The sequence below is a fragment of the Medicago truncatula genome, chromosome 1 (assembly GCF_003473485.1).
Source record: "Medicago truncatula cultivar Jemalong A17 chromosome 1, MtrunA17r5.0-ANR, whole genome shotgun sequence".
In the NCBI taxonomy this organism is placed as follows: domain Eukaryota; kingdom Viridiplantae; phylum Streptophyta; class Magnoliopsida; order Fabales; family Fabaceae; genus Medicago; species Medicago truncatula.
This window is the reverse complement of record NC_053042.1, coordinates 27,554,768-27,571,844: the sequence shown is the minus strand read 5'-3', so window position 1 is coordinate 27,571,844 and position 17,077 is coordinate 27,554,768. Positions and strand designations below refer to the sequence as shown.

General features: G+C 33.0%; 2 protein-coding genes across 2 annotated transcripts; both read left to right on the top strand.

Moving 5' to 3' along the window:
* The first annotated feature begins 1,231 nt into the window (after positions 1-1,231).
* LOC25483582 (DEAD-box ATP-dependent RNA helicase 37) lies at positions 1,232-6,422 on the top strand. Its single transcript, XM_013612279.3, has 7 exons — positions 1,232-1,393; positions 1,650-2,493; positions 2,590-2,673; positions 2,779-3,021; positions 4,685-4,852; positions 5,039-5,152; positions 5,550-6,422. The coding sequence occupies exons 2-7, from the start codon at positions 1,756-1,758 to the stop codon at positions 6,027-6,029; spliced, it is 1,827 nt and encodes a 608-aa protein (XP_013467733.1). The 5' UTR covers positions 1,232-1,393; positions 1,650-1,755; the 3' UTR covers positions 6,030-6,422.
* Positions 6,423-7,743: 1,321 nt separating this feature from the next.
* Positions 7,744-13,295, top strand: LOC25483581 (F-box protein At3g58530). Its single transcript, XM_013612278.3, has 12 exons — positions 7,744-7,962; positions 8,043-8,102; positions 8,470-8,553; positions 9,091-9,221; positions 9,331-9,406; positions 10,205-10,275; positions 10,911-10,997; positions 11,080-11,152; positions 11,425-11,492; positions 11,575-11,643; positions 12,809-12,914; positions 13,016-13,295. Exons 1-12 carry the CDS (start codon positions 7,798-7,800, stop codon positions 13,079-13,081), a joined length of 1,056 nt encoding a protein of 351 aa, XP_013467732.1. The 5' UTR covers positions 7,744-7,797; the 3' UTR covers positions 13,082-13,295.
* Positions 13,296-17,077: the final 3,782 nt, after the last annotated feature.

Here is a 17,077-nt window from a genome sequence, read left to right as displayed (position 1 = left end):
CTTATGAAAACCCGATATGGCCTAATAGCCTGTTTAAAAATCTATTTTATATGAACATCTTTAAATAATGAATGTGGTCTAAGTTTAAATAAACTAGCGAACTAATAGATAAATGAGACTAAACTCTCATTTGAATTTAAGAACTTCACTATATATTATATCATATTTAAATTCTAATTTATAATAATACATCTAAACATGTGAAAAATTAATGGGTACCGATAAACTTAAATTACCGAAAGTGTGAACAAATTTATAATTTAATTCAAAGTACAAAATATAATATAATAATAAATAACATTATTCAAATTTACTTAAGTATGATGATTTGGTAGGGCCTAAGAGGCTTTTTTATTGGCATGTGATCTGACATTTTAAGCTAAATAGACTTCTAAAAATGCATAGGTCTTCTCTATTTAAGAAAAAAAAAAGTCTAGTCTAACATGGCTATCGTAAGCTACGTTCGTAGGCCGTTGTAGATCGATATGATCTCTTCTCATCCCTAGTTTTAAGATTCAATGATTTCTCTAGGTATAACAACTTATGCTCGATCCAAACAGGTGGCTTTTGTTTATACTTTTCACGATTGGTGGAGACATCTCACTCTTTGCATGGGTGCTCTTTTGTAATTTTTGTTCTTGTTGGTGCTCTGTCTGGCACCTTAACTCTGTAAATATTTGTCGGTATTCCTTCGTTGCACACCTTGTGCAGAAGGAAACATTGTTGGTTTAGTAATATATATCATTTTGATTTGTTAAAAAAAAAAAACAACTTATGCTCAATGTTTCTGTTAAAGTGGATTAGTCGGTCCCTTAATTGTATACAAAATTTCAATTTGTAAAAATACTTAATTCCTGAATTCTTCCTCCATGGTGTGTATAAAAAGTTACTTTTTATTATTTCAATGTGTCGAATACATAATTTTTAAGATAAATTTTTCACTCTATCAAGTCTATGTTAGCTTTATTTTTCAACTTTGAAGTGAAGTTTGTCAGGCGTCAAGCGAACATGACTGCTCATACGATTGTTAGGATGGTATATTTTTGGCATAGTCCATGTTTTTGAGATTTGTCTCACTTTTAAACTTTTGAAGACATTTTTTTAGCATTTCTTTTTTAATAATTACAATTAATTTTAGCGTAATTATAATGATTTATTTTTGAATTAGAAATAGAAAAAGGAATATTCATGCATGCTGATTTTACGCCGGTGAAGAAAGATATTTATCTATCTAATTTTCTGCGCAACAAAAAGCGTGTTTGGTAAACGAGATACGAAAGAAAACTCATAGAAAAAGAGAAAAAGAGAGAAAACAAAAAACGATAACACACTTTTCAAATTTCATTGATTCACCTTTGAAAAAACGCTCTCAAAAATCTTCATCTCCTTCAAGGTACAAAATCCAAACCTCTCCTTCAATCTTATCCGATTCGCATAATCCTAATTTATTATTTTTTTTTTTAAGATTTTTTCTTCAATTTTTCAGATATTTATTTCAAATTTAATGTTCTTCAGATTTTCAATTTTATTTCAGCTTAGGTTTGTTCGATCTTTGCTTATTATTGTGTTTAGATCATAGATCATAATTAATTTAATTAATCCATTTTATGAATCTAATTAATTTCTGATTTTGTTGATTTTTTTTCCAGCTGATCGTGAATTCGTGATTATATAAGAGAGAATCGTTGATTAAGAAGCGTGGTTTATTTTTATTTTTAATTTTGTTTTTGTTGAGCATTGAGAACAACTTGAACAATGTCTGCAACTATGAGAACAGCTACATGGGCAGATTCTGCTGACAATGCAGCTAATGCTTCATCCACCGCGCGCCCGGTCAAGCCGGCTTATGTTCCTCCGCATCTTCGTAACCGATCAATGGCTGCTCCGGCCGAGCCACCTTCTTTGGTGGCTAATGATAGGGGTTTGGGTAATAATTGGGGTAGTTCGTCGAATTTTAAGCAGGATTTTGGGGCTGGGAGACAAGTAGGTGGAGGTTATGGTGGTGGTGGTGGTGGGTTTGGTGGGTTTAACAGAGGAGGAGCAGGGAATGGAAGGGAGCGCGTGGGTGGAGGTGGAGGAAGACGTGAGGCAAATCCATTTGAGAACGATGTTGATGAACCGTTTACTGAGCAAGAGAATACGGGGATTAACTTTGATGCTTATGATGATATTCCTGTGGAGACGAGTGGGGAGAATGTTCCGCCTCCGGTGAATACGTTTGCGGAAATAGATTTAGGTGATGCGTTGAATCAGAATATAAAGAGATGTAAGTACGTGAAACCGACACCGGTTCAGAGGTATGCTATACCGATTTCGCTTGCTGGGAGAGATTTGATGGCTTGTGCTCAGACGGGTTCAGGAAAGACAGCTGCATTTTGCTTTCCGATTATAAGCGGAATCCTTACGGAGCAGTATGCTCAAAGACCACGTGTGGCACGGACTGCTTATCCTCTTGCACTTATCCTGTCCCCTACCCGGGAGCTCTCTTGTCAGGTCGGGGTTTTAATACGAGTTTCTGATTTCATTATCTGTATATGACTAGGTTATCTGTATCTCAAAAACCAATATTTTGTTTTTCTTGTTTCACAGATACATGACGAGGCCAAGAAGTTTTCTTATCAAACTGGGGTCAAGGTCGTAGTTGCTTATGGAGGAGCACCGATCACCCAACAGGTTATTTTCTACTACATGCAATGTTGGATTGTGTACTTTTTCTTTTTGATTGAGTTTTAGTAAGGAACAGAAAACCTCAAACAAACTTATACTATTTGATTTCAGTTGCGGGAGCTTGAGAGAGGTGTTGATATTCTGGTGGCAACTCCAGGACGATTGGTGGATTTGCTTGAGAGGGCTAGGGTGTCATTGCAGATGATAAGATATCTAGCTCTTGATGAAGCAGATCGGATGCTGGATATGGGTTTTGAGCCTCAAATAAGAAAGATAGTTGAACAAATGGACATGCCTCCTCCAGGCATGAGACAGACGCTGCTGTTTAGTGCTACATTTCCCAAAGAGATTCAGGTAATTTGTTACTTGTACTCAAACTGTCGACTTGTTACTTTTTGCATGAGGATCTGTCCTCCCTGAAACATTTTTGTGTTTTTTTAGAAGCTAAATTACCCATTTATTGTAAAAAGCATGTTTCTGGCATTTCTATTTACTGTTGTTTCTTTAATTTAAAATTTCTATAGGAAGTATTTTTAACGTCACTTCTGCACTCGTGGAAATTGAGATTGCCATAATTTAGGTGTTTGAACATACTTTAAAGTTTAATAGTTACAGAAGTCTACCCCAACAATAGCCAACCTTGAGAGTAGGGGAAAAATAGTAGGGGAAAAATAGCTTTTGATTTAAAAGGGGAGCACAATTTGTTTTATTTAACTGTGGAAATCCTGCTCTGTCATGGACATGCATGAAACAATTTTAGTAAGTATCCTTCGATTCGATACATACAATACGTACTGCGATGTGATACGAAAACACCCATCACCGGTACAAATCTTACTCTGTATTGCAAAATATCCAACTGGTGAATATGGTAAGGGTCTAAAACCTCCTAGTTATCTTGGAGTTATGTTTGGTTTTGATTGAATTAAGGATGTTTTATGTTATTTATTTTTGTTCATGAATTGATTTTTGAAGTATTTTGGAGTTTATATATGATATTTAAAGTCATGTTGTTTTTTTTGTTAATGTATCTTTTGATATATGATTCAAAAAAGTGTTCGAACGATACACAATACGTATCTCGATTTGACTACCATGAAACTGAGTCTTATTTGTGTTAATCTTTACTAATTTTGGAGGAAGGGTTACTACTATAGTGTAAGGATTGAACAGGTACGACTTAATAAGATATCTTTAGCTCATATGCTTCTCATACTTCATCTTCCGTGTTTAGCGACAACCTATTCTAATAATCCTCAAGGAAAGTGTAGGCGTGAATTTGGTAGTTCTCTTCTTTTCAGACGGCCATACTCTTATCAATCTATAGAACCTCAATCTGGATGGTCTTGATGTTGGCAGAAAAACAAAAACTCTTCTTCTGTTGCTAACTTTTGAATATTTGTTTTTTCGTGCTGACAATGAATCCTTAGAGTTGAAGAAATAGTTCTTTTTGGAGAAAAGTCCATATTCAAAATTTGTCTCATTGAGGTGGAAAGCGGATGCTATATGCCAATTGTGTCTGACTCTGTTATGTAGACAAATATGGTTTTCTTAACCAAATTGTTTTAAAATAATATTATTACATATTACGAGTGGCACTTGATTTTGAAAAATGACATATTGATGCCTATAACCATGCTTCATTCATTCGGCAGGTGCAAACAATGACACTGCTTAATTTGTTAAAGTAATATGTAGCAAGTGTGTTTTTGAAATAATTATAGTCAGGATTAAATGATGGTGATGTAGTTTTGGGGATATGTTGAAGTTTTTATGGTGATATTTTCACATAGTAATTAAGATACTCATGTTTGACTGTGTTTGACTCTGAAATGAGTCATAGAAACTGTTTGCTTAGGATTATTCTTTGTATGTGAGATAGACATTCTAATTAATTAACAGAGTTTGGTTTGTTGACAAGTGACAATCATTTTGTAATCAGCTAGTTGCAATTTATATTTGCTGCATGATTGATATAATAATGATTATGATGTCCCTTCATTTGAATGCACTGCAGAGACTTGCTTCAGATTTTCTTGCTAGTTATATCTTTCTGGCTGTTGGAAGGGTTGGTTCAAGTACCGATCTAATTGCTCAAAGAGTAGAATATGTGCTGGAGTCTGACAAGAGAAGCCACCTCATGGACCTCCTTCATGCTCAGAGAGAAAATGATGTGAATGGCAAGGTAATTGTCACCTCTGCATACTGCTGCTATTCAAACTTGTACATGTGTTGGCTGTAGTTTACATTTTGTTAGTGAAATTCACTAATATTCAAAAACTATGCTGCACTGGAACAGTTGTTTATTTAAGAGTAGGAAGATTTGTGGTTTTGTCACACTCAATTAAGGATTTTTTTGTGGTTTTTGCAGCAAGGTCTGACTTTAGTGTTTGTGGAAACGAAGAAAGGTGCTGATGCATTGGAACACTGCTTGTGTGTTAACGGGTTTCCTGCAACTTGCATTCATGGCGACAGAACACAGCAAGTGAGTCTGTTTAGCTAATTGAAGTTTGTGTTTAATATTAAACATGTCAGCATTATGATTACATTAAAATAATTACATATTTTCTTGATTTGTTCTGTTTCTTTGTTGTTCCTTTTTACTAACATCTGATGTTTCCTTGTGCTTTTAAGTTCTACATTCCTAATGAGACTTTAGTTGTTGTCAACCATGGTATTATGATGTTCCATTGTTTTGTTGGAATTGAATTTCTCTATGGTTGCTGCTTGTTGAAATCATTACTTATGATTTGCCATTAGTTATTAAATTCTATCAAGCTTTATGATTTGCCATTAGTTATTAAATTCTCTCAAGCTTTCCCAATATTGTGTTAGGACTTTTGAACTAAAAGTTGTGTGCAATGTAATTGTTCTGTTTGCAGGAAAGAGAACAAGCATTGAGATCATTCAAGACTGGAAACACACCAATTCTAGTGGCAACAGATGTTGCAGCACGTGGTCTTGATATTCCGCGGGTAGCACATGTGGTAAACTTTGATCTTCCCAATGACATTGATGATTATGTGCACCGGATAGGAAGAACAGGACGAGCTGGTAAAATGGGATTAGCAACAGCCTTCTTCAATGACAGTAATTTGTCAATGGCTAAACCATTGGCTGATCTGATGCAAGAGGCAAATCAAGAAGTACCTGCATGGCTCACCCGTTATGCAGCAAGGACTCCTTATGGTGGTGGTAGAAACAAGCGGACTGGGGGAGCCCGGTTTGGTGGCCGTGATGTTAGGAAGGAGAGCTCATATAATAAAGGAAATGATTACTATGGTGGAAACGGTGGTGGTTATGGTGTTCCTGCCAGTTATGGCGGAGGGTATGGTCAAGGTGTAACTAGTGCTTGGGATTAGATTAGTGCGACATCGCTAATTGATTCTCATGTTGGGTGTACATAAAACTTCAGACTTAACGTTGTAAAGTTGTATTTTCTCAACCATGGTTTTCCTAAATCCATGCATTCCTTACTACAGGAAATCTTTGTCAATGATCCACAACTGGTTTGCTTTTGCTGGTTAGGCACATAGGTTTGAAATTCTGTAGAAGAGGGATGGTGTAAACTATATTGTTTTGGAGACTCAAGGGGGCAGATATTACTGGTTTATGTTGTGGGTAGTATGCAGTGTTTTGAATTTGATAGGGTTCTTAGCTTTTGACTCGGGAGTTAACCCTAATTAGCATGCACATATTAATTTGATTTTTCTGTCAACTGATCATATCCCTACACTTAATTAATAATTACCTAATATTGTTTTTCCTTTCCTAGAAGGATAGATAAAACCAATTTCATCCCGTTGGCTGTATGTATGTAACTTTATAGGTTCTGATGGTGTTTTTTTAGACAAAATGATGACCATTGCTTGTCTAATTCGGTAAGAGGTATAATACAAGTTGGAATATTATAGGAAACTTGAGAGCTAGCATGTGAAGTGATTTCCCTAACAAGAATTTAGGTTGGTTGTTAAGAGTTTAGGTTGTAAAAGTACTTTTGATTTTGAAATTTTTATGTGTATTAGGAACATTATGCCTATCACCGCTGAATAAATATGTTATTGTCATTTTTTTACGAGAAAATAAGCTTCATTCAAATATATTATTTAAATGTGTCATTATCATTTTTTTTTATGGGAAAATAAGCTTCGTTCAAATCTATTAAAACTATGAGAGTATAGTCAAGTGTAAAGTCAAAAATACTTTAACAAACTAAACTCTTAATTCTTTCGACCAAAGTAAATTCTTAAACATATGGTCAAAGATCAATATTGTTTTTGATGTTCGCTCATTTTAACTATAGTTGATCTTAAAATAACCAATTCAACATGTTTCCCTTGAATGTTTTAAGGATTTTTTATACTATAAGGTTTATGGCATACGAACCTTTAACCTGTTTCTTGAAAATGATAAAGTACGGTTTAAAATAGAATTTCAAAAAGATTGGAACTATAAGCTATAAGTTGCTAGGCATTTTTTTTGTCTGGTAGCCTAGTGGTTAGAATTCACCTTTTTCAAGATGAATAAGTGGGGTGTTCAGGGTTTGAACCCCGACCCATGTATATAACAATGCATATCCCTACCAACTGAGCTATGCTCGTGGAGACAGTTGCTAAGCATTTAAACAATATAAATGGTTATCCTGGTACTTATTTATTAAAGAGAAAAGAAAACAGAAAATAAAAACTAAGTTTTAGTGAATCAAATTTTCATAATGTCGTGAAAAATAGGTCTAAGATAAGAATGAGAGAAAAGTGGCAGACCATTAAGTTATTGTTAGAAGAAACACTCAACTTAACTAAGAAGTGTGCACAACTTTTTATTTCCACAAATAAAAATACTATTTATTGATGTTATTCAATAAGATAATAATTTATATTATATTTATTATATTATTAATTTCATTGAAAAAATAAATATAATTATTAATTTATTACAATATAAAAATACAAAAATAACTCCTTCAAAAAAGGTACAAAAATATCTGATCTATAATTTAATCAAAATTTTATTAAATTAATGTTTGTAATTTCATTAGGGTACTCGTGAAATTAACTCAGTTATGACGCTTAAATATATGTAAGTAGGGAGCTTTGAAAATTTTACAAAAAAAACGTTAGTGACGCAAGTATGGAGGAAAGAAAGGACGGCGATATTTGGTGTAGAGAGACAGTACCGAAGGTTTTGAAACTCGTTTGTTCCTCCACGATTCTGAATCACACTGATCTTGTTTCTCTTATTCTCGTTAGTCCATTCCTTTATCGTACCCTTCTCGATTCTCAACCACTTTGGCAAGTTAGTGTTTAATCTCAATCTTCACTTTTCATTTTTCTATTATTAATTAATTACTCATTCTTTTTCTTATTTATTTTTAGTCACTTAATTTTCGTGAGTTGAATAATGCTGGGAATCGTCTTCTAGCTGCTCTTTCTCTGGTACGTAAATACTAATCAACTTCATTTTCATTCAATTGATTTATTTTGTGTTGTGACAAAATTTGATTTTGAGTGAATTGATTGAAAGAAACTGATTAATGTTTGTATTTTCCCCTTAAACTTCTGTGGTTTGGATATGAAATCTTTAAATAAAGTGTGTAATCTCAATCATTAATGAGAAAATTAGAATTTAATTTTTTAACTCGACTATAGTTTGTTGTCTATGTCCATGTAATATCAGTCATTGATTTATAAATCAATAGTTGATATTACTTGTTTTACTCCAAAGTGGGTCTTAGGTTTAGAGGACTCATTATCTTGTGATTAATGGTGTTTTGGTCTGGAATTTGATTGCTTCTTCATGTAGCCTAGATATCGCCATGTAAAGGAGATTAACCTTGAATTTGCACGAGATGTTGAAGACGCACATCTCATACTTATTAAAGATAAGGTAACATATTTCTTTGTTATTTTTGAAGTTTTCTATATTTTGAGTCTATCAATGATCTATGTATTAAGGATGGGAAAACAAACCCTGATGGCTCAAATAAAAAATGATGTTGTATAAATAAAATTGTTATTCTACTAGTCAGAAGATGCTTGCATTCTTATATTCTCTGAAGTTGCGTTATAGGAAATTGCACCAAACGTATACTGATATCTTAGGGATGCTGAAAATTAATCTAATATGTCCGTAGTTGCTTTATTATTCAGAAGATGCTTCATAAAAAAAATTATGCAATAATGTAATTTTTTAAAATATAAAAGTAATGTTTTATTATTCTTCTCTTTCATAACTCATCAATGCTTTGACAGAAGCTAGAACAGTTTATGATTACTTACTTAATATGTATGGTTCTGACATTACAATAATATTAGATAAAGAGGGCAACCATAGTTGACGATGTTTGCACAAATACTTTATGATATACACATGTAGAATATAGATTGAATGTGATTCTGACGAAGTAATTTTAAGCATTTCTAGTGTTTTGATTCTCTTCAAAGCTTGGAGTCATTAAATCTGAACGTCTGCCAAAAAATATCGGATACAGGAATTGAAGCAATAACTAGTTGTTGTCCTCAGCTAAAAACATTTTCCGTCTACTGGAACGTGAGGTACTTTGAAAATTCTTAATGACCCGTGTTTGATTTAGCATTTGAAAATCTCACTTTGGATTTAAAAGTCAATCCTTAGCAACAATACTGAATATGACTCTTATTTCAGGGTAACTGATACTGGACTACTACATACAGCGAGGAACTGCAAACACATTGTTGATTTGAATATAAGTGGTTGTAAGGTACACGATGCCGTAGTTGTGATTTTGTACGCTTAGGTTATTATCATTACACATATCATACATTGTGTGTATATTTAGTTTATTTTTTTTGATCGGAAAATGTCGGTCGGGTTAGTATGGAAAATTGTTTGCAGCAAGGATGCAACCCTGAACATCCTTCTTAATACTAGTTCCCGGGGGCCTGTGTGAATATTTAGTTGATGCATCCCTACATTGATTGTTAAAAATGTAGTTTTTGCACTTAGTTGAAATTTTCAGACTTTTAACTAATTTTGAAATAAAAGTTTTCAAACATGGACCACTCACTCCAATCTATATTCACTTTCAACTAAAATCAATTTTGAAAATAAAGTTCATCTAAAATCAAGTTTGCTAACGCTGAGCCAAACACATAATGGTTTAGTTTAACGTCTAGAAAGGAGTTAAAAAGAAAAGTGCTGAAAATATTCAGTTCATGAGAGGTTATATTTACACAATTAAATGTAATTTTAATACATATTCAGCATTTACTACAATTTTCATCACTGAAAATTCCACCATTTCATTTTTAGTTGTACCAAGCATGCCTGAATCACAAGGAAGGTCTTATCAGTTGACATTAATGCTTACCTGAATATACCCATGTTGTACTGTACAATAAAAAACCTAAATAACTATGTAGAAAATTATGCCCGCGAAGTATGTTGTGTGCACTAGAATTCTGAATCATCTTCTCAGAAAATAATAGCATTTTTTTTTTATTTTTAAAATATGGTACTTGTGTTTGCTGAACAAATTGCTTTGATATGATAATTGCAGAATATTTCAGACCGAGGTGTACAATTAGTTGCCGACAATTACCCGAAACTAGAGTCACTAAACTTGACAAGGTATCTCTATTGGTTCATAGAAGATTCTGTGAGATCCAGTACATTATGATGTTGTAAATATCATTACTCAAATCATGAATTATACCGCTTTAACCCTTTTGCATCTGCTGTCTGAAATTGGTTTATTGACTTGGTACTTTTGTTGTGCACTATAAAGGAGTAGATCAGTCATATTGTTTCTAGGTTTTTTCTTTCTTTATTTCATATTGAGATTCCAAACAGACTATTAAGATGATAAAAGGAAACATTGGAGGTGAATTATACCTCTTTCTGGTACATTGTTAGGATATATAAGGAGACGTTAGTTAGGGACAATTGGCATGGTTAGTTGATTAGTTAGAGGTAATTAGCTTACATAATGAATAGGACACAAGTAGAGATGGAGAGCATTTTTTAAAGCGACACTAACAGTCATTTTACTTCTGCCTTCATGGAAATTTGAACTAAGTCCCTCGAGTTTACGAGACCCTTGGACAGAAGGGAAACCCTTAGACAAAACTCTTCCTTTCTCTCCTATTCTCATTCTTTCAATAAAATTGTTTTTTATTTTTTATTTTTTATCTATTCTTTCTTTCTTTCTTTCAATTTTATATTCTTCTGGTTTCCTAACATATATAACATAATTTCACACCTAGGTGCGTCAAGTTAACTGATGCGGGGTTGAAGGAGTTGTTGCAGAAATGCCTATCCCTTCAGAGTTTGAATCTCTATGCAGTGTCTAGGTAGGAACTAAAACTCATCATATTTATGTTCCAGTTGTCATGCCCTGGGATTGGATTAATTCACAGCATTACTCATGTTCAGTTTCACAGATGAAGCTTATAGGAAAATATGCCTTCTGACACGTCTCACGTTTTTGGATCTCTGTGGTGCCCAGGTAAAATCTTCGTTTCTGAATATTTATCTGCAAAACCGTATCTAATGCAAGTCTGGATTTGCTCCATTTATCTACCTTCATTTACTGTCCATTTATGATATAGATAGACACAAGTGGAAGATTAGCGGGGTCCACTTATTAAAATGGGTCCCACTAATCTATCACTTGTGTCTATCTCTCTTATAAATGGACAGTAAATGGAGGGTGGATAAATTGAGCAAATCTGAACTCATCTAATGCATACTGATAATAGAACTAAGTTTGGCTTGCAGAATCTTTCAGATCAAGGACTTCAGAGTATTTCAAAATGCAAGAACCTTGTTTCCCTCAATCTGACTTGGTAAATTGATGATCAACTTCAATATCTGTGTATCTCATTTTATGATGAAAATAATCGAGCTGTATCTAATTTTACGTTATAGGTGTGTACGTGTGACTGATGAGGGGGTTATAGCCATTGCACAGAGTTGCACCTCTCTTGAATTTCTGAGGTATGTTATAATCTGAGAAGTTTACAGCACTTGGACATTTGGTACTGGATGGTGCACTATTTGACTTTGAACATGTTTTTTTTGGCCTTGTTGTGTGTGTGTTTCCCATGAAATATAGTAGAACTTGAATGTTCACTTTTTGTTTCAAGGGCATTGGAATGTCCCCCCCTACATCGTTTAAAAGTTTGCATGAATGCCATCTATCATTTTGCATAACCTCTGCACCAACATTCTGGGGCTTTTCTCATGCAGATGTCCAAAACCCAATACAATATTGTAGCTAATCTTTTCAGACATTAACATAATTTTAAAAACTTGTACTAATCATACTGGCACAAAAACTTAAATGCGAACATGAACTTAATTTAACTTTTTCAATGTGAACTTATTGAGCCCCCATAACTTAAAATATATGGGTCTGTCCCTGTTGTGTACTATAGTCTTTCAGCTCATCTGATCACAAGATACCGATTTAGCATACTTTAATTATAGGGAGCTGCTTGGTCTTGATTAGACCTGGCTCACTCTTTTTTTTTTGAAGAAGCCAAACTAGCCCACTGAAATTGGCACTAGAGAGAATCGAACCTGGCTCACTCTTGTTTGATGTTATTTAACTTGGTTCAGAATTGGTATAGGAGGGCCATGTAAAAGACCTTACCAAAGTTGGCTTTAAACTATGTCAATAGCGGGAAATAGCACTGCTATCGCGGCAGAGCGCGCATCGCAGTGGGTGGCCTGTGCCACACGGGGCATCGAGACCCATATGTGAGTAGTGGTCCTTGCAGCCGCATTCACAGTATGGTTACTTGAAGCAGATCGTATTTTTGCGTCGCTAATCCCGCACAAAGGGTTTTCACGACATGATGAAGTAATACGTTATCATACGCACACACTTGCATACATATGCATAGGGAATGGATTCTCTCCAATTGTTTTCTCACGTTTTCTTGTCTGTTTCCATCTCACCTTTAAATAGTTTTCTCTCATTTTTTATATCTCGTCTTATTTTTATTCAATGGTCCAGATTTTACTATTCTCTCATGTCAATGGAGAGAATCCATTCCCATATGCATATCCTTTCTACTGTGGCAACATGACATCACCTTAATATTTGATTGTTGTAATAGAATCACTTGGCTAATGTGTTGAACGGGTATATTTGCAGCTTGTTCGGAATAGTTGGCGTGACAGATAAATGTTTGGTGGCACTCTCAAAGTCATGTTCTAACAGCATTACAACGCTTGATGTGAACGGATGTATTGGCATCAAGGCAAATTCCTATTTCAAAGAAGCTCTATTCTATTTTATATGACAAATTATAAGTGTTAACTGTACAATTTGTCTAACAATTTGTGTTTTTTTTCCTTGCAGAAGCGAAGCCGGGAAGAATTGCTTCAGTTGTTTCCATATTTGAAGTGCTTTAAAGTGCATAGTTAATGTGTGGTTATTGAAATTTTGGTAATAAAAGCAGTCTATTCTTTTTATTTTCACCGGTGGCAATATAACTTGTAAAAGATGCAAATCTAATCCCAAATGATTATTTTGAGCATCTCATTCTGCCTGTTTTGCATGACTTATTTTGCGAATTTGTAATGAAACCTGTCTGTCTTTTGTGGCATTGATAAAACTTGTATCCATGTAATCTTTTTTACATCAATAGTTATGTAGTTGCGAAGGGAACAAGTCAGTCTGCATTAGCTAAATTGTTTGAGTTTGACGATGCAACTTTTACCCCGGACTTGCAGATTTTGTGTTTGCAACTTTTCCGAAAATTACAGTGAGATACATCTAATCTCAGCGGTCGTTCATCCTTTGCGAGCCAAGTACTTTAAAGGCTTTTCAACAAAAACATGGGACACACTTAAAGAAACTATAAACCTATAAAACATCAACAGAAAAGCAGAACATGAGAAGTAGAAAAACACCATCAAAGAGATAAGATCTCAAACTAGACAACATTAAATAGACCAATTTAGAGTTTGTGCCTCATATTTTTGTTCTACTTTTCTCATTTTTTTTTATACGACTCACATCATTTTATTAACTTTATGAATTAATTGAATTGGATGGATGAAGTAGTTTTAAATACTTAATTTAAAAAAGAAGAAAAAATTGCATGCATACAAGCAAATTCCTCCTAAGTATCACTGAAAAAATATTTGTATGGGTTATACTCTCACATAATGAGAGTTGAAATTTAAATTTTGACCAAGAGATGTGTTCATATTTCGAGTCCAATATTGTTTTGAATTAGATTCACCTCCAATATAGAGAAACCCGAAGAAAAAAATAAAAAATTCTTCCCATTTTCTTTCCTACTTATTGTTTTTGTTTTCTGCCTTTGTTTTGCAAATTCCTATTGATGAAAAAAACTCTTGAATATATCGTAATATGATATGCAAAAAGAAAGGGGGAAATGTGTTTCATTTATTCACTATTCTACACTTACTTTAGTACTAAGGTGTTTGCTACTTGTGCCTCACATTTTCCAGTAGATGGAAAAGGTTTATAGCTGAGAACAACAACTGGTTATTGCTTCAATACTTAAGGACGTTCTGGTCATCAAGTTTATGATTTGATTCCTCTTTGTATCTATCTTTGTATACGAATTGAGTTTATTTTGGAGAAAAAAAAAAACAAATGAAATTAATTATAATTATTGACTGATGGAAAATAATTTATATCAAAATAAATGAGTAGTAAGAAACTTGTTTTTTGCCAAATCAATACACTCACTACTACGATTTTCTGGTGTAAAACGGATATTCTTTACGCGCATTAATAGAGACTAATTTAAAATGAAGACCTCTAATTAAGTTAAAAGAGATCATTTATCATCTCATTCAAATGTTCTCGAGTCACTCACTATTAGGTTTTAATTGTGTTTGTTGTGTTTCTATCGGATGCTAGCCTGCTATAAAAGTTTACTCCGATGCAATAATTAAATGTTTGTAAAGTTTTCACAATGTGTGTGAAGAGTTACTTTACAACATCCCTAACATAAATTAAATTCTAATGATCGAAAACAATAACAAAGCCTCCCTTATTAAGCTGAGGCAGTCATATGTAGTGAAATCTTGTTAGTTGTAACTAGTTAGATTAAAGTTATAGTATTGTCCTCTAAATCACTATTCAATGGTTTGTCCTATCATTTTTTGGTTCAATTCATACACTTTGTCGGTGTAATTTTTTTACACTGTCAATAAATTATAATCGATTAAACTTGAAAAATATTTCAATTTTTATTATAATCACTTTTAAGTCATACATACACAACTCATAATTTTCTTTAGTTTGGCTCTATCTCTAGCACTATTGAACTAGTTTCAACTAATTTACTTTCTTTCAATGAAGATGATATTCTGCCATTTCTTCAATTGTTATAGGGAAAGTTTCATTTTTTTTTTGTCCTATAATTTTATCTCTAAATCTATCTTCTTGCATTGTTTTTTTTTTTTTTGCATTGTAATACTCATTCATCATATTTTTCTATTTACTTAGTATCAACAAGTCTGCATTATGTTTGACTGAGTGGTCACCAACCTTAAAAAATACATATTTTTCCACAAATATTAATCCACAAATCATCCCATTATTGTCACTTTAATCCACAAATCATCCCATTATTGTCACTTTAAAAAATACATATTTTTCCCCATTTTGGAGCCTATTTTGATGTATATATGCATGTAGTTTTCCCAAATTCCAAAATTAATAGTTAGTTTTAATATTTAACTATTAATTGTTTGTTTTTAAGAAAAAAAATAATATAAATTTTTAAGTTTGAGGGGCATTTTGCACATAAGTGCAAAACTTCAGGGGGGGTATTTGCAAAACGTCATATTCACTAACAGAAAAATTTGACGGAGGGGTAAATTGACTAACGTTGTGAAATTTCAGGGGGGTAATTGATGAAACTTTCAATTTCAGGGGGAAAATTGACTATTTACTCAATAAAAAATAGTCCCCTCTCTCTTATTGTTGACCATGTGATCTATTTTTGTTGGGATATTTTCAGCCTTTGGATTAAATAGTTATAACGGTTTAGATTTAGTGTAAGTCTTTTGACTTAAACCTGGTGTCAACGGATCCTGACTCTTTCAATTATTCTTTAACATATACTTTAATTTTTATACAATTAGTCTATGAAATTATATTTGTTGGATATCCATTTTTATTCTATACGTGTCATTATTCTAGTTTTTAGAGTGATCGAATCTCCGCTGATTTAATATGATCACATATCTATACAAATTTAATCTAAACAGCGAGTTATCTAATCAATTCATCCATTCAGTTATGCTGATGTGGGTGATTCGTTGGTCGACCGCCTTAGAGCTTCCACAATGGAGACTCTCATCTTTGAGGTCTTAAATGGGTCCCACATTGACACATCACTTTTTAATAATTTTTTAATAATAATACCTAACAGGTACTCAACCGAGACCCTGTAACAAAATGTCTAATTGGGTCCCACCAATATTATTTATTTAATACACTATTTATTTTAATACACTTTTTAATTATTATTTTAATAAAAAGGTGATGTGGGCCCATTTAAAAATGAGATCTTAATTTAGACCTTCATCTTTTCAGACCCTCAATCTTTTTTTTTCTACAATGGAGGTACCTATTAGGTACCGGGTCTTAAATGTTTAAGACTCTCATCCTCTTAGGGACCAAATGCCTTTTAGAGTTTTAAAACTAAGAGTAAATTACACTCCACTCCCTTCAAAGATGCTTGAATTACACTTCCCTCCCCTCTTATGTTAAAATATACACTCTCCTCCCCTCTTATTCAAAACATATTAGAAAATCTTTCACTTCCCTCCCTTGAGAGAAGCTTAAATTACATCCCCCTCCCCTCTTAAGTTAAAATCTACGCGTTAGTCCCTCAATAGTTTTTTTTTTTTTATTTCTAATAATCTAGCAAAAAAATAATCTAACACACTTCAAAGAAAAATAGAATTGCGGGTTCATTTTAATATAATCAAATTTTGAATACATATTTTTCTCTATTTTTTATTCACAATTTCATTAACATATAGTTTTAAACGTTGTTATAAAATATGAAACAATTGAAAATAAAATTAAAATATTTAAAAAATTATTAAAGTCGATTAAGTATGATTATTTAAAAGTGAATTTTAGACTCTAAATTATAAAATTAATAACAAAAGATTTAAATTTAATTGCCATTGACGTTTAGATTAAAAAGAAACGAATTTATATTTTTTAAATGGTGATTCAAAATTAGTATATATTATAAAAATATTTATTTGTGTTAAAATAGATTAAAGTGTAGTCCATATTTAATTATTAAGGGAGGGGGATGTAATTCAAGCATCTTATAGGGGAGGGGGTGTAATTTACTCTAAAACTAAAGAGCGAGGAAGACGAGGATGGGATGGGAATTAGTGGGGCCCACGTATT